The following is an 18,634-nucleotide window of genomic DNA, read 5'->3' as shown; positions in this document are numbered from 1 at the left end:
ATAAAAATCAAGAATATAATTCTATTAGAATAATATACTCAGAAAAAGTGATTTGTTGACGGAGAACTTCCAGGGTGTAAATTGGCTCATACCTGGCTCCTAAGAAATGGGAAAATCATATACAGCTATGCCCAAGATTACTGGCTGTGTTTAGCTGGATGTCTGAATGCATACCACCACAAATACAGGAGAGATTGTGGCCACACTCTCTCATAGAAACTAAGTAGACTCCTGTATCCTGACGTGAGCCAGCCTGGGAATATATGTACTATGGAGAAGCTGTGGTGGTGCTGTTGTGGTGTTTCTTCCTCTGAACTAGAAGATATGGGTTAAGATCCACCTTCCACTCAGTGTCATAACAAATCACAGAAGGCTGATTAAAAATAACTGCACTCTGGCATACATTGAATTTTGATGGCACTGAGTAAATCTGTTAACCTGGAAATTATCTGTTGCTGCTAGCAAGTACCATGAAAAGCAATGTCAGCCGGATCCTCTTTTCCCGCTCTGTCAGCCAGACGCAGCCTCCTGCCCAAAACTGGCAAGCAGCTGACTGGCAGCATTTAAATGTGGGCCAGTGGTTCACAGCTACCAGAGCTCTGACAAATGCTCGAGTGAGCTAACTGCTAGGAGTTAAATTGGACTTATAAATTCCAGTTGTGCCTTACCACTTTTTAAGCAAGTGAAGTGAGCTTCTTTCCACTCCTCAGGAACCTCTCAGAACCTAGCAAGTTTACAAAATTGTTAATTAAAGCTTTAATTATCTTGGTGCTCATCCGAAACCTGAATGCATGATGTCTGGAACAGGATGCCTCTATGACCTTGTGGATTCTTTGACAGCATACATGAAATTAATTTACCCAGGTACCTTTGCAGATATTAGGGGAAAGATGACACAACATGAGCCAGCAGTAGGTGAACCAGGTCGCAATCTTATTTGAAGACAACAAAGGTAAGAGTTAAACTTTTACAATTTTAATTTTAACAACCTTACTACATAACTACATGATTCTTTAGAAACTTGAATACTTCCCAGATACTCTTACCTTTTGCCAGATTATCACAATTTTTATTCTCTTTCTCTGTCTCTCTCTCTGGTTGAAGGAAAGCTATCAGTTGCTGTGCTTGTATTTCTGGCTTTCCTTCTTAATGGTTTTTATTTTATTTGAGTAGTTGCAGGCTGCTACAAATTTAAAAAATGGATTTATTTATAACCATGTAAATACTCTTCTTAGATGCTATTTCTTTGCTCTCAGGTTCCCATTAAATAATAGTTTTTCCAGAATAATAATTATTTTTGTGCTTGGCAATCTTTCTGTTCACGTGTTAATTTTCCAGTTCCTTTTGCTCGTTGTTGACCCTATTGCCAATGTTCTGCCTTCCATAAATCGTTCTGCTCATCCCCAGTACAACTCTTTTCATCAAAAAATGTTAACATGCAAGTACAGAAGTAGATATGGCCCAATTAAATATTGGTCTTTTTGCAAGATATAAACATAGGGAGGCCTTGCTAAACTGTGCAGGGCTTTGGTGAGACTACATCTAGACTGCTGCATACACTTTTGGCCTCCTTAAGGAGAGATATATGTATTGGATGTTCAGAGAAGGTTCACCAGGCTTATTCCTGGGATATAGAGGTTGTCTTATGATGAAAGGTTAAGCGAAAGCCCATTGAAGTTCAGGAAAATATGAGAGATATTATTAAAATATACAAGATTATGAAGAGATGGTTCATTTCTTAGAAAATCTAGAAATAGGGAGCACAGTTTCAAAATAAGGAACATCCCATTTAAAATTCCTCTCCCAGGTTGAAAGTGGAGTCGCAGGTAGATAGGACAGTGAAGGTGTTTGATATGCTTGCCTTTATTGATCAGTGCATTGAGCATAGGAATTGGATGGTCATGTTGTGACTCTGCAGGACATTGGTTAGGCCACTTTTGGAATTTTGCATGCAATTCTTGTCCCTCTGCTATAGGAATGATGTTGTGAAACTTGAAGAGGGTTCAAAAAATATTTACAAGGATGTTGCCATGGCTGGAGGGTTTGAGCTATAGGGAGAGGCTGAATAGGCTGGGGCTATTTTCCCTGGAGCATCGGAGGCGGAGGGGTGACCTAAGAGATTTATAAAATTATGAGGAGCATGGATAGGATAAATAGACAAGGCCTTTTCCCTGGGGTGGGGGAGTCCAGAATTAGAGGGCATAGGTTCACTGTGAGAGGGGAAAGATATAAAAGAGACCTAAGGGGCACCTTTTTCACACAAAGGGTGATGCATGTATGGAATAAGCTGCCAGTGGAGGCTGGTACAATTACAATTTAAAAGGCATCTAGATTGGTATATAAATAGGAAGTGTTTAGAGGGATATGGGCCAAATGCTGACAAGTGGGACTAGATTAGGTTAGGATATCTGGTCGGCATGGACAAGTTAGACAGAAGGGTCTGTTTCCAAGCTGTACATCTCAATGACTCTAGTTTGGGGTATATGAACAAGTAGCAATAAAAGTACTACTAGGAGCCTATCAGCTACATGGGAATCAGAACATAGCGAAAATGGCAGTGTGCAACCTGTTTTGCTAGTTTATCAAATCCTAACTTTTGTCTCCTGGCTACCAATTTTTAATGGAAAATGGCTTTTATCTCTTATTTTGGAAGTTAAAAGTTATTTCTCTGGAGCATCGGAGGCTGAGGGGTGACCTTATAGAGGTTTATAAAATCATGAGGGGCTGGATAGGATAAATAGACAAGGCCTTTTCCTGGTGTAGGGGAGTCCAGAACTAGAGGGCATAGGTTTAGGATGAGAGGGGAAAGATATAAAAGGGACCTAAAGGGCAACGTTTTCACACAGAGGGTGGAGCATGCATGGAATGAGCTACCAGATGAAGTAGCAGAGAATGGTACAATTGCACCATTTAAAAGGCATCTGGATGGGTATATGAATAGAAAGCGTATAGAGGGATATGGGCCAACTGCTGGCAAATGGAATTAGATGTATTTAGGATATCTGGTCAGCGTGTACGAGTTACACTGAAGGGTCTGTTTCTGTGCTGCACATCTCAATGACTCGACGTTTGTTAGTCTACCCCAGTTGCAGTGGAGACTAGGTCATTGAATATGTTCAAGCCTGAGTTAAACAGTATTTTGATACACAAGGGTGTAAAGTTCTAACAAAATCTGGTTAGAAATCGAGGCTTGACTGATAAGTCTAATGAATTAGGTCAAACACAAATAGGAATTTAAAAACATTTTTAAAAGATTCATTTAGGGCAGCATGGTGGCTCAGTAGGTAGCACTGCTGCCTCACAGGACCAGGGTCCCAGGTTTGATTCCAATCTCTGGCGAATGCCTGTGTGGAGTTTGCACATTCTCCCCGTGTCTGTGTGGGTTTCCTCCGGGCGCTCCAGTTTCCTCCCACAGTCCAAAGATGTGCAGGTCAGGTGAAGTGGCCATGCTAAATTGTCCATAGTGTTAGGTGCATTAGTCAGAGGGGAAATGGGTCTGGGTGGCTTACTCTTCGGACGGTCAGTGTGGACTGGTTGGGCCGAAGAGCCTGTTTCCACACTGTAGGGAATCTAATCTAATTTAGGACTTAACCGTGGCAGTCCCATTGTAGCTCAAGAAAATATATCTAAAAATGGATATGGAGGCAAAATAAAAAAAACTAAATAACTAAATTAATGCTCAGCACAGACAGCAAAAAGATGTAGACCAAAAAGGAGGCCTGCAAAGATGCACAGCAACATCACAACTGGGAATGATAGTAAAATGTTAATTACAGGAGAAACACTGGAACAATACAACTGATAAGAATGGCAACGATCCTTATCACATTAATACCGTAAAGAACAAGGATTAGACAACAACCACAAAGAAATGAAACATTTTTACTTAGGCTTTTAACAAACAATTGAAAAAATGAGAGTAAAAAAATAAGATTCAAAAAAATGAAACATCTTCACTGACAAACCATTAACAAAGGGTTTTTAAAGACGGAAAGAATTCAGAGAGAGATGAAAGGGGTGTAAAAAATCATCAATCAATTGACGAGAATGAAAGCTCACCATTTCATAAAGAAAGTCTCAGCAAATAATTCAGGAAGATTTTAAATGATGCAGTGTTGCATGCAAATGGGAGGAACCTATTCACAGGGTTACACCAACATTTGCAAAATGTGAGAAGTTAAAATAATATAAAAAAGTACAAGGCCTTTTCCTAAAATTTCAGAAGTATGACAAATTTTCAGGTAATGGTTCTCAAAAGGTATTTCCTCCCACAGGGAGTCGATACCTTACTTGCTCAGGGCTTTATGGTAAAACTTGCTTTAAATATTGATGAATATTCTATTAGATATTTTATTCTTAAATATGCTTAGGTGTCTTTATATATTTTGTAGTGGTTCTAAAATAATGCCAAATTGGATTCTATTAGAGTCTGTATTATACATTTTGATAGTTGTTAGCACAGCCATTGTCTTATGCACTTAAAGTGTATTGCTTATTAATTCCTGTTAATAAATTGAGCAAATCATCTTAAGTTTTTCTGTTACAACTGAAATAAACTCTTGTACTCTTCCTTATGTGGGGACATGTATTTTCTGAAGAAAGAATCTCAGATCCTTAAAATATCTGGACATTATGGCATAGTTAAGCCCTCTTCACATGAAACATCTCTCAGGCATTCTGAGGCAGCTTCTTCTCCTGTACAATGTTAATCCACATCTTACAAACACAAATATTTGTAGAATTATTCAATTTGAACTTAGCAGACAGAATTTATCAAGAAAATACTCTGGTCCAGTTTAGCTCTAAAGGTGGCAGTAAACAACTTTAAAGTATTGTGCGGTCCAGTCAGGAAAGTGAAGCTAAGACCGTAATAGACAGATAAGATGGGCTTTTGCCCGAAACGTCAATTTTACTGCTCCTCGGATGCTGCCTGAATTGCTGTTCTCTTCCAGCACCACTAATCCAGAATCTGGTTTCCAGCATCTGCAGTCATTGTTTTTACCACAGATAAGATGGGCCAAATGGCTAACTCCCACTGTCATTTCTTTTGATCTCTTTAATCTTGCTGGCCTTTCCCACTAATCAATCAGGATGGCTGAATTGTAGAAATACCAGTTCAAAACTACAGTGATATAACTTTTGTAAAACAATTAGCTTGTCTCTGTTAACTTGGTAATATATGCATAGGTCATCGCTACAGGCTATTCCGGGGAATATAGCATACAAATAATGCTCATGTTGGAGCATTTAAAGCTTTTGCATTTTAATGTATCAAGTTAACAAGTTACACCCCATTAAAGAGCATGATACACAAAGGTCTCATTCATACAGAACACATTAGATCATATTCCAGTAAAACCAGTTTATTTTTTAATAACTTAGATACAGAATATATACTGAATTGTAGCCATCTTCCTCTTACAAAAGCATAATGAATTAAATCTACAAATCAGTTTCTGCATTTTAGTTCCTTCAAATGGAATCAGTGTACACAACTCCTCTCCCACCTCCTACAAGCTTCAGACTTTTTTTGGTGCTTAGAACATCTGAATAACAAATGTTGACATACAAATTGTAAACAAAAAATGTAAATATCTCCTTAAGGTGAGCAATATTTTATATTGATGGTTTGCAGAATTTACAATGGGAGTTATAAGCAATTCGGACGTAAGCCTTTGTTACCTTTCAGAGGATAAGTTCTGTAACACAATCTTGAGATCACTTGAGTGAGCAGCAAGAGTACTACTAAATAAGAGTCAGTTTAAAAACCTAGTAAAAAGTGCAGTCTGGCAATAAGCTGCTGATATCCTCCATCGGTAAATTAAACTGCAGCGCAGTAAAATTTCAACTTTCTGAAATGTGAATGCAAGAGGGCCATTAAACTCTGCATTGCTGAGAGAAACTGAATGTGTTCCTTTTTAGGTGGAATTAAGTTTAGAACAAAAACAATTCTCATCCAATATCAGTCCTGAAAATATGAAAAATTAGTTTGAGACCTAATTTGCATGTTCCTGACAGGGAAGTACAAGGCAGAATTGAGGAGGGGAGGATGAACAAATAAAAAGCAAGGAACCAACAGGTGGTGTTTAGTAAGTAGTGCAAGACTGGGAACAAGTAACTAATCTTCAAATTTTGGAAATGTAGTATAGTGCAAGAAACGATTTAAAACCATAAAAAGTACAATGTTTGGAGGTGGTCATCCAATGTCTTGGCTGGCCATCATAATTCATATTTATGCACTGATTTCAAGCTACATAAACTGACAACTAATGTTACTTAGAAAATGACTGTGTTCAGAAGTACTAATCCTATTTAAAGAATTCATCTATTTAAGTAGTGAAGTGGAATGAGAAGGGTGATCCCCTAACTGAATACTCACATTAATTGGTGCCCTTCCAGGTGATTATTTGTTATGACAAATTGCAGGGTTACTAATGACAACAAATGGACTCATCAAAAACACTGAAAAACTAACTACCTGGAACAGTTAATTTTAGGCACTTACATTAACATCTGAATTCTCCTGTAATGAAGCTTTATAACAATCCTTTGACAGGCAATCAGAGAATAGTGGAAACTGCCAAATTGTGGTTTTATCAAAGTTATTGTGCTGTACAGCGCTGTGAAGCAATATTGATCAGTTAGAAAATTATTTCCTATCTTATAAATGATTCAACAACATAAAATGGAGAAAAGCAGCATCATATGTAAACATAAAAAATCTACACAAGTTGTTTGCACGAATGCACTCAAAGTATCACTTCAATCGTACATTTCAACTCATTCAACACATTGTAAACTGCTATATTTTTGAAAAGATGTTACATTTTAATGGCACTATAACTCAATTATACCGCAAAGAAAACTTCCATTCCATTACTTTAAATCCAATATTGTAGTTTTTGACTTAAATATTGCATACCTCCCATAGAATCACTAGCTCATTTTACATGAGAGAGCTGGAGACGCAATAAACCTAAACTGACCTGCCACTAGATGGCATTTTACACAAAGTTACCACATAACTATCATTCTGTCTTTGAGATGTGGGAAAGAGAAACTAAAGCAGGCTCAGTGAAGTAAGGTAAAACAGATTAGCCCCAAGTAGAGTTCAAATGTTGCCAGCAACTCGTGCGCATTACCATTGCTACTACCTTGCTGATGATAAATTGCAGGTCAATTCACAGCAGACAAGACAGGAAGCCGAAATAGAAGGAAACAGTTTCCCCTTCTGATAAGCTTGTGGTTTGAGGATTGTACTGTCATCATATCAAAAAGGCCACAGTTTTCTCGAGGAGTGATTTAGTTTAAGGCAAAAGGGGATTCACATGCAGCATTAAGAGCCTGACAAGATAAAATTATTTGCTTTCTTGAAAGAGGTAGAATGTGTACAAAAAAAAAATCCTGCACATTTTCAGAATGGTAAAACCCATCAACAGCTTTCCAGGGCCTACTTTATGTGCTGTAACAGACAAGTTTATATTTGATACAGGATCAGTTGTACATCAATATATTAGCAACTGTGATCAAGCAGAAGTATCTACAAATTTAAGTGCTTCTTCTTAGGTTGTCTCGTAGACTAATAACCAAACTCCACCAACATTTTAAAAAATGTGCATGTGGCTAACAATGTAATAATAATGTTTTAGGAACGTTGATTGAGCAATAGATATTGGCCTGGACAGAAGAAGTAACACTCCTGCTCTTCTGCAAAATAGTGCCATGGGAACTTTTACATCCACTTGTACGGGCACATGGAGCCTTAGTTATAATATTTAATCTGAATGACAATGTAGTACTCCCTCAGCAACACTATGGAATGTCAGCCTTTGGTGTTGTGCATTCAAGGCATGAACATTAACATAGAATCATGCGGCTCAGAGATGAGGGCACTACCAACTGAGCTGTAGTAGACACAGGAAAAATTGTGAAAAAAAATCCAACATTTACACCTCAGCATTCATGGATCATTGACCTTCCTTAAACCGGGTGTGCATTCAGCAAATCTTAATTAGATAGGTTTAAAAACGTATTTCCACGCATTGACAAGATTTTGTTGGGGTAAGATTCATGTTTCCGCTAGGGTTAAAAATAGACATCGGTACAAATTTTGAATCTGTTTCCAGTTACTAGGCAAGGGTTAAAATCACTTGCATCAAGCTCTCTTTTGGTTTTTCAACATTTTTCCACAAGCTCAGGCACACTTTTTCCGAATTGGTGAGGACAGGGAAGGAAACAAGCAGAAAGACCAGGACAAAAAATGTTTTAAATGTAGTTTTGTGCTGATGTCAGCATTGGTCTGAATGTAGCAGAAGGTTCATGGCCTTCATGACAATTTTTCATCATAGGAATGTTTTATTTGAAGGATCTTAGAGTGTTCTATTTTCAAAGCAGGTACATTATATAAATACATCTGACTATTAATGTACCTTGGATGCATGCCATTGCCATTCAATGATTCTGTACTTTGTTTGGAATAAATTCAGTATTGGAAGTATGCTACGTACCTTAGTAAAAGGAACACCACAATAACATGTTGAGATACTAGTTTATAGAGGGACACTTGTTCATTCTCTTTGCAAGCAATAAATATTTATATATTATGCACCTACTGTTTGTGCTATGTATCTTGTAAATAATCAAATTCTGCAATGCTTAAAGTTATATTTGAAGCAAAGATTGCACAAGTTTTAGATTCTGCAGTTTGTTAAGGCATCAAATCAGTCAGAGCTAAGTTTTAATACCTTTCCAAATGTAGAATGAATAAATAGAGAAATGACCACATATTTGAAGATTACCGAATGAAGATGGTACAGATATATTAGTAATAAATAAATGACAATACCCATGAAACATAGAATGAAGCAAAGTGTTACAATGTCACCAAAGTATCGGGCTGTCAAGCTTGTCGAAGCCTGGATCCTTCCGAAGTTCCCAGTAGGTTCCTGTGCTCACCCACATTTCCTTTTCACCTTCGCAAGATAGTCTGTAAAATATTGAATTGCCTTCTGAAATATTGCAAGTGAACAGTGCACAGAAATACATTATTGGGGAATAGTGGCCTGAAATGGACTTAAACTAATAACCACACCTTCAAATCCTATTAAGGTACAAAAGTAGACTTCAATAAATCTGATAATAATGGATAACTATCAAAAAAATGAACTGAGAGGTCACTCGTTGTAACATTAGCACATAAAAGTGGAACAGAATTAGGGTAGATTTGGAACAGCAAACTGCATCATGAGATGATCCAGGTGATCAGCAACCGAAAAGGTACAGATCACAAGTTCCAATCCTTTTTCATTATCCATAATATATACATATTATCACACACAGATATCGCATACTACTAAACATCTTCAGTTACATTATCAAGTACCTTGTTTGTCATAAGATAAAGTTCTTCACAAATTATTTTAGTTGCTGTGGTTCTGTTCGCTGAGCTGGAAGTTTTTGTTGCAAACATTTCGTCCCCTGGCTAGGCGACATGATGATGTCGCCTAGCCAGGGGACGAAACGTTTGCAACAAAAACTTCCAGCTCGGCGAACAGAACCACAGCAACGAGCACCCGAGCTACAAATCTTCGCTCAAACTTTGAAATTATTTTAGTGTTTAGATCCATATACAACAAGTAGGTAACAAAGCAGCTTCCACAAAGACTTTGCTTAGATTGATACATGGCAAATAATATCCATGCCACAATACCTGCCAGGTAATAATCATGACCAATAAGAAAGAGCCCTGCATCCACCCTCCAAATTTTCAATCACACCATTCTATCTTCATCTACCAGAATCCTGGCGTTCACCAGTGACTATTTTGGGAAAGCATTTCTTAGCAGAACTTATACACTTAAAGGTAAGGTCCTAGCGAGTGTTGCAGATCAAAGAGATCTTGGAGTGCAGGTTCATAGCTCCTTGAAAGTGGAGTTGCACGTAGATAGGATAGTGAAGAAGGCTGGATGTAGGTTTGCTCGCTGAGCTGGAAGGTTCATTTTCAGACGTTTCATCACCATACTAGGTAACATCTTCAGTGAGCCTTCAGACGAAGCACTGCTGACGATTCCTGCTTTCTGTTTATATGTTTGGGTTTCTTTAGGTTGGTGGTGTCATTTCCTGTGGTGATATCATTTCCTGTTCTCTACAGGAAACGACACCACCAACCCAAAGAAACACAAATATATAAATGGAAAGCAGGAATCATCAGCAGTGTTCGTCTGGGGGTTCACTGAAGATTTTACCTCGTATGGTGATGAAATGTCTGAAAATGAACCTTCCAGCTCAGCGAGCATACCTACATCCAAAACCTCAACCTGAGCTACCAATCTTCTCAAAACTCGCTAAATGAAGAAGGTGTTTGGTATGCTTTCCTTTATTGGTCACAGTATTGAGTACAGGAGTTGGGAGGTCACGTTGCAGCTGTACAGGACATTGGTTAGGCAACTGTTGGAATATTGTATGCAATTCTGGTCTCCTTTCTATCCGAAAGATGTTGCAAAACTTGAAAGGGTTCAGAAAAGATTTACAAGGATGTTGCCAGGGTTGGAGGATTTGAGCTCGAGGGAGGGGCTGAACAGGCTACGGCTGTTTACTGTGGAGCATCGGAGGCTGAGGGGTGACCTTATAGAAATGTATAAAATCATGAAGGGCACGGATAGGATAAATAGACAAAGTCTTTTCCCTGGGGTTGGGGAATCCAGAACTATAGGGTATAGATTTAGGGTGAGGGGGAAAAGATATAAAAGGGACCTAAGCGGCAACGTTTTCTTGCAGAGGGTGGTACATGTATGGAATGGGCTGTCAGAGGAAGTGTTGGAGGCTAGTACAATTGCAACATTTAAAAGGCATCTGGACGGGTATGTGAATTGGAAGGGTTTGGAGGGATACGGGCCGGGTGCTGGCAGATGGGATTAGATTGGGTTGGGTTATCTGGTTGGCATGGACGGGTTGGACCGAAGGGTCTGTTTCCATGCTGTACATCTCTATGACCAGACATTTTACTGGACCATCAATATCAATACAGTATTTGTCCTGCTTTTGTAGGTACACAGTATTCTGTGAGTAGTAGTTTCTCCTTGACATATGAATGTCTCTTACAGGACAAGAACATAGTGGAGCATTCACAATTCATCTAGATATGTAAAGTATTTTGCATTTCGCTTTATAGTACACGACACTCAAAGAACTGTGAGCACAGTAAAGAAATATCAGGGGGCAACATGGAGGGCGGAACTTTGAGCAGTTACCACCACTGGAGGATGTAGTACTAAGATTATAAATGGGACTAAAGGCTGACGAGTCCCCTGGATCTAATGGCTAGCATCCCAAAGTCTGAAAGAAGAGGCTGCAGAAACGCTGGATTCATAATGGCTGCATTTTTCTGAAATTCCCTAGATTCTGGAATGGTCCCAAATGATTGGAGAACTACAAATATTAAACCTATATTTCAGAAAGAAGGGGAACAGAAGCAAATGTCAGTTAGCCTGTCATGTGTCATTAGGAAGATGGTGCAAACCATTACTAAGGAAGTAATAGAAATGTAGGGAAATAGATGGTGACATCTTGCAAAATGTCCAGATTACAGAGGAGGAAGTGCTGGATGTCTTGAAATGGTTAAAAGGTGGATAAATCCCCAGGACCTGATCAGGTGTAACCGAGAACTCTGTGGGAAGCTAGAGAAGTGATTGCTGGGGCTTTTGCTGAGATATTTGTATCATCAATAGTCACAGGAGAGGTGCCGGAAGACTGGAGGTTGGCAAACGTGGTGCCACTGTTTAAGAAGGGCAGTAAAGACAAGCCAGGGAACTATAGAAGAGGTATCTGGATGGTTACATCAATAGGGAGGGAATAGAGGGATATGGATTGAATAAGGGCAGAGCGTTTGTTTTTTAGTTTAGGTAGGGCATGAGGATCAGTACAGGCTTGGAGGGCCAAAGGGCCAGTCCCTGTGCTGTATTTCTCTTTTGCTCTTTTCTGTTCTTTTGATATTGTATCAATGGAAATTAAAAGCAGTCAAATGGGAGACTGAATCAATATGGCTCAATTTCACATTGTCACTCAACATCAAAATTATCCTTTCACAGCCAACGCTTTGGCAGAGTTTTTCTGACTCAAGACAACAGACAGACAGAAAACCAACACTCACTTACAATCTCGGTTTCAAGAATTGATTTGTCTTGAGAGGGCAGTCCCTGAGATAATTGTGTTTAAAGCTTTTTCTTTTTACCTGTATAACAGCACAGTTTTTTCTGACACACAAAAGCCCTTTTGAAGATTGTCATTATTGTGGACATTTACTGCACACCCAAATTGACGTCAAAACATTTACCGACATTTCTAAGCTCAGGGAAAGGGTCAGAATGATTGTATTTTGTATTAATGTAACTGCCCTTAGTAAGAAGCTGCCTCTTTCTCACTCACAGTTTCTAACATTTCAAAATCACAGTAAAACTAATTAATGGAGTTGGGACAAGAGGGTCATTCATGTCAGTAAACTGGAAGTATCTTAACTGGCAGCAAAGTCCAAATTGTCTGGGAAATTGTTATGGGTTGCCTTAAACAGAGTCACAGAATAGCTTAGGTGTGGAAGGAGGACATTCAGCCCATTGTGTCTATACTTATTCTCTGAGCATTTTAGGAAGATACGAACAGGAGTAGGCCATTCAGCCCCTCAATCTGTTCAACCATTCAATTAGATCATGGCTCAATTCTGGTCTCCTTCCTATCGGAAAGATGTTGTGAAACTTGAAAGGGTTCAGAAAAGATTTACAAGGACGTTGCCAGGGTTGGAGGATTTGAGCTATAGGGAGAGGCTGAACAGGCTGGGGCTGTTTTCCCTGGAATGTCAGAGGCTGAGGGGTGACCTTATAGAGGTTTATAAAATTATGAGGGGCATGGATAGGATAAATAGACAAAGCCTTTTCCCTGGGATCGGGGAGTCCAGAACTAGAGGGCATAATTATAGGGTGAGAGGGGAAAGATATAAAAGAGAACTTTTTCACACAGAGGGTGGTACGTGTATGGAATGAGCTGTCAGAGGAAGTGGTGGAGGCTGGTACAATTGCAACATTTAAGAGGCATTTGGATGGGTATATGAATAGGAAGGGTTTGGAGGGATATGGGTCAGGTGCTGGCAGGTGGGACTAGATTGGGTTGGGATATCTGGTCAGCGTGGACAGGTTGGGCCGAAGGGTCTGTTTCTGTGCTGTACATCTCTATGATTCAGTAGCGGCAGCACATTTAGAAAATCATAAAACCATCATGTAGAATCAACGTGATTTTAATGAAGTGAAATCATATTTGATAAATTTAGTACAATTCTTCAATGATGTAACAAGCAGGGTGGGTAAAGCGAAACCAGTAGAAGCAGTGTATCGGGATTTCCAAAAGACAGACAATAAGATGTTACATGAAAAGCTACTCGCTAAGGTAACAGCAGCTCATTGTGATAAAATTAAGACTGTATATTAGTGTAGACAGAGGACTGACTAAATCCCAGGAAACAGAGAATCAAGATAATTATCATTTTCAAGTTGGCAAACCAACTAATAGCATGCCATCAAGATTAGTGCTGGCACTGAGCTATTTTCAATCTACATTAATGACATGGAAAGAGGAACAGTTTGTATTGTAGCTAACGGTCGGCGTAACATCGAGGGCCGAAGGGCCTGTACTGTGCTGTAATGTTCTCTGCTCTAAGTTTGCTGATGATACAAAGATAGAAAGGCAAGCAAGTTATGAGGAAGTGTCTGTAAAGGGCTATATAGTTACGTTAAATGAACTGGTAAAAGCTTGGCAATATATTGCAATGGAGAAAACAGGATGCTATCCAGTTTGCAGAGAACAACAAAAAAAATTGAAATATTGTAACGCAGAGAGACTGCAAAATGCTTCCACACGGAGTATTCTGGTTGTGCTCATACATCACAATGGAGAAGCAGTGAAGAGGAAGGCAAATGGAATGTTGACCTTTACTGTCGAGGAATAGAGAGTTTTGTTAGAATCACACAGAGCATTGCTGAGACCACACTAAGAGAATGTTTTTTGGCTCCTTCATTATGGATTAAAGTACATGCCTCCAACACTTGGAGGTAGTTCCAGAAATGTGCACAATGCTGATTCATAGGTTGAAACAGTTTCCTAAGAAAGGATGAGCAAGTTAATTCTATACACTCACCGGAGTTCAGACAAATGAGAAATGGTCTTGGTGAATCACAAGATTTTCAGGAAGTTTGACAGGATAGACACGGAGGATGTGAACCTAGAAGTAGAAGCTCTGTTTCAAAATATGAGGCGCCCTGACTAAGATGGAGGTGAGCAGGAATTTCTTTTTCCAAGGAGTTATTAATTTTTGGAGTTCTCTATTCTGCAATGCAGTGGAGCCTGGGCCATTGAATAAATTCAAGACAACAGTTGGACAGATCTTTGATTGATAAGGATTATGGGGAGAAGGCAGGGGTCCAATCAAGGTGGAAGTTAATCCATGACCTTACTCGATAGTGGGGCAGACTTAGTGAGCCAAGTGGCACATACTGATCCTTTTTATGCTACTGAACTGAATTTCCACAAGCACTGTACTGATCCACTTTAGCTTTGAAAATATACTACTATCTCCTGGATTCACCACGAAAGCAACACCTCATGCCTCTCTACCATCAAGAAGGATAAAAGTGGCAATGCCAAGGAAATACACCAAGTCAAACACTATTCTGATTATAGGGACAGTTGTGTACTATTGGTGTGTGTGTGTGCATGTGTGCGCTTGAAAAAATATCCTGGCAGCATTATGAAATAAAACACTGTGAAAGCTCCGAGGATGCATGCAGGTAAAGGAAGTCAATCATAGTTCAAAGCCTACCAATGCCACACTTTCAGATTAGTTAACTGGCCTGGCCTGAAAAGCCTATATCCAGAGAAGAAAGATCTTTTTAAAAGCTAAGCATATGAGAAATACTTTAATAAATTTGATCAAAGAACCACATAAAATTTCACATATTTTTTTCACCCCAATAACCCAAACTACTGTTTTTGAACAGACAGTATAAACGTTTCTATATTCAAACACCTCATGATGATTGTATCATTTATGTGCAGAATAGAAATGCTGAGCCAACTTCTTAACTATACAATCCAAAATAGCAAATTTTTGTGTAAATAAGTAATTTGATCATAAGGGTGACACTTGGTTTTTGATTATATTATTAATAAGGTCACATCAAATTATTCCTCTTACAACTGAAGTTTTTAACTTGGACATAATTTGATATAGAAGTGCAGCTCAGGCCAACTCAACTGGGTTCAAACTGTATGAACTTTGGCATTACTCATGTGCACATGAATTAACTTTACCCAATGTTCTGACCAAGTCTTTAACTATCCTCTTTAAAATGAATGAAATACCTTCATTAAATCAGTAGACTGAAACTCTCTTGAACAAGTTAATTTGTTGAGATTTCTACCCATTGACATTTGGTTATGATTAAAATTTCACAAATTCCTGTTGGTTCATGCACAGCATAATTTTAGTTATCAAGGAAAAAGCAAACTTCTATATTCTTCCATGATTATAAAATTACCTCACTTTAACAATTATTGGAGGAGATTCCATGATAATATGTTTTGTTGTTAGTGCTAAGGATAAATTAACAAATGATACAAATGTAATTTACATGCACACACTCAAACTCATACCTAAAAAAATGAGGTTGATGTGTCATGTTGTTTTCTTCAAGAATTCTCCTCCTTTCTCTTTGAAGCTGCTCAATTCTTTCTTTCTGAGCTTCTGCAGCCTCTATGTTACCTTCTTCCAAGCATCTAGGGTAACATTTCAAAACAGAAGAAGTTTATAAAAGTGTATTGAGAAAATTACAACACAATGTAAAGTAAAAAGGAAAGCAAGTTAATTGATTATTTTGTGGATTTGTCAGCAGGGTTACATAGTTGTAATAATTCAGTTCATTCATAACAATCTTCAAGCACTTCAACAATCATGGCTACATTTAGGTAGTGACCAATTCTCTCCAAGATGTTTAAGAATCATTTTTTTTCTAAACAGAGCTAATTTGATCCCCCATAAAGAATAGGAATTAATTCTCATAACATAACAATTTCAGCCTGAACAAATTTCAAAGACACAGAACCATTGTTGCATACAGAGATGATGGGCTGCATCTTACCAGAAATCACCTACATGCCATTTTTCAATGCGTTTCCTGGAGAGCTTCTCTCTGCAAAGCTGAGCACAATTTTCTCATTCCAACATCTCTCACTCATTTCATTAACTAGATACCGGGGTCCTCGGCCGTCTCCTCATCCAAAGCTAGCCTAAATCGTCCATTTGCCATAGGCACCTTGAGACTAGATGGCCAGTCTGGTTCAAGGTTGCCACCTACTATAGTGTGGTCTTGACCATCTGAAGGAATGCTGAGCAATGTCACAAGGTGGTCAATGACCTTCTTCTGTTAGCCAAGGTAAGTACCATCATCTCTCTGCTACCTCACACTTACCATCTCTGCCACTGAACCTACCAATGCTCATAGTCTACCACTCCCACTGTCACATGCAACATCTCACATTTGGTCTCACCTTCCCAATTCCCCAAGGCATCTGACCCTGTATGCCCTGTGTGCTGCATACCACTCCTCCAGAACACATCACCTTTCCCCCACTTGTACTAGCAATAACAGCTGCAGCAGCCATTTTCATTACATTCAATCCCTCCCTTTGTCTTATTCCAGGTTAAAACAAAAATGTCAAGATAGATATGCCGTGTCTGACATTCAGCTCTTTGCTCCCTTTAAAAGGATACTGATGGTGACCATATATGGTCAGATAGCTAAACTCCTGGACGGATATCAGATGATGCCCTTAACTTGCTGTGCCAAGGAGGTCTCTCTGGAGAACTACTCCCCTTAGACTTTGAGACGTGACTATTTGTTTGAAGTACATGCAGTACCTTAAGCGGAGTGCTACAGCAATATGTTCACCCCATTGACTGAGAACTGCTGACAACCACTGACAAGCTGTCTGGTTTTATGACTCACTAAAGGTCAAGTTAAGGTCTAAGTCCTGTGACACTGTTACCAATGGCTGAAAGGGAACAGTGCAAGAAGGGAAGGAAAGGCAAGGCAGTAATGCTGTGAGCATCCTCGTAGGTGCAAATAAGTGAGCACTGACAATGCAAGCTGGTGAGGACCTTGGAGAGCAGTCTGGTTGAAGCCATGAAATGGATGCATGCCTCTGGTTGCAAAGCATCCTGGCAGCATTGCTGAGAGAGATGCTGGTGTCAGATACCTACATTGATGGACATAGCTGCATTGGTAACTCCCCATGAAGTGTGCCCACAGATGCTGGTGACTGGTATTCAAGATGGTATTCACAGAGCAAGTGAATAGCGGGAATTTTTGGCATCTAGTTTCTATCTGGCCAGGGTATTATTGAGGCAAGATTAAGTACTAATGAGGATGATAATGATCAATAGACCATGTGAATAGGCCCTTTTCACTCACAATGAGAATTTCATTGCAACATCTTGGATTTGGTTGGTTGGAAAATTAACCTTTTTGGTTTAGACATCAGACATTGAAACTGAACGCGATAGACCTCTCAATCGAATATCCCAATTTTATTGTCACAGTTCATATCATAGATAGAATGTTCCCAATCAGTCCGATCTAAATCTTTTGGATCACTTTATAATAAGACTCTCTCAGGAAAGTACTTGTACATTATGATATTATTCCTTAGTTGTGTTTCCATCAATTCAAAAGGACGAAAAGTAGCAAAATAATCAATTCTAGCAAAGTGGAAGATATTGTGTTTTAGGTTATCTTTGTTAACTCACTCACCAGCTATATTCATTAATACTGAGTTCCTGTTCATTCATTCATAACTCCTTCACTAACCCACTCACAAGTGAATACCACATTCCCGTTTCATTCATTCGTAACTCCCTACTATACTAAGGTTTCATTCATAAAACCGTAGTTCTGCAGTATATTTTACTATCATAAGGTAGACCAGATTTAAAACAACCCTTTCAACCCGATTACTGCATTTTCACACCTTATCAGCCCTTGTTACTTGTGAATAAGTGTAGCATACAGAACAATACCATTCCCACCATCATGTCTACACAAAACATAGTCATATTAATCAGCCCTTACCAAACATCTCCTGGACTGAATAGATTACAGAATACAAAACAGTTTCCCCAGTCAGCATGTACTTGTTAAATACTTTTTAACTGGGCCATTATCCTTTGAAGAAACTAACTGACAAAACAGCTTTTAAGTGAAATTGCATGAATGAATGAAACTCACACCAACAAATAGTAAACAAATCTCACAATCCAGCTGTGGTAATCAGTTTAATATCCTTTATTCTTCTATTAAGTGTCTAGCTTATTTAAAGCATATAGGCCCAATATTTTACTAACATTTACTAACTTAACAAAACACGGCACGGTGGCACAGTGGTTAGCACTGCTGCCTCACAGCGCCTGAGACGCGGGTTCAGTGCCCGCCTCAGGCGACTGACTGTGTGGAGTTTGCACGTTCTCCCCGTGTCTGCGTGGGTTTCCTCCGGGTGCTCCGGTTTCCTCCCACAGTCCAAAGATGTGCAGGTCAGGTAA

General features: G+C 39.0%; 1 protein-coding gene across 4 annotated transcripts in view; it reads right to left on the bottom strand.

Annotated features, from left to right (window-relative positions):
• Positions 1 to 5,205: 5,205 nt before the first annotated feature.
• The window catches only part of osbpl3b (oxysterol binding protein-like 3b), a 214,669-nt gene continuing 201,240 nt past the window's right edge, over positions 5,206 to 18,634 (bottom strand). For 3 of the 4 annotated variants that reach the window (XM_043689591.1, XM_043689590.1, XM_043689592.1), the window contains exons 22-23: positions 15,694 to 15,816; positions 5,206 to 8,986 (exon numbers count right to left, since the gene is read on the bottom strand). In XM_043689591.1, the coding sequence (XP_043545526.1) occupies positions 8,881 to 8,986; positions 15,694 to 15,816 (229 nt within the window). In that variant the 3' untranslated portion in view covers positions 5,206 to 8,880. The remainder of the gene's footprint in view (positions 8,987 to 15,693; positions 15,817 to 18,634) is intronic. The other variant, XM_043689594.1, reaches the window with a different exon arrangement.

The sequence above is a fragment of the Chiloscyllium plagiosum genome, chromosome 5 (assembly GCF_004010195.1).
Source record: "Chiloscyllium plagiosum isolate BGI_BamShark_2017 chromosome 5, ASM401019v2, whole genome shotgun sequence".
Classification (NCBI taxonomy): Eukaryota; Metazoa; Chordata; class Chondrichthyes; order Orectolobiformes; family Hemiscylliidae; genus Chiloscyllium; species Chiloscyllium plagiosum.
The sequence above is the reverse complement of the archived record's forward strand: the minus strand, read 5'-3'. Positions and strand labels throughout refer to the sequence as shown.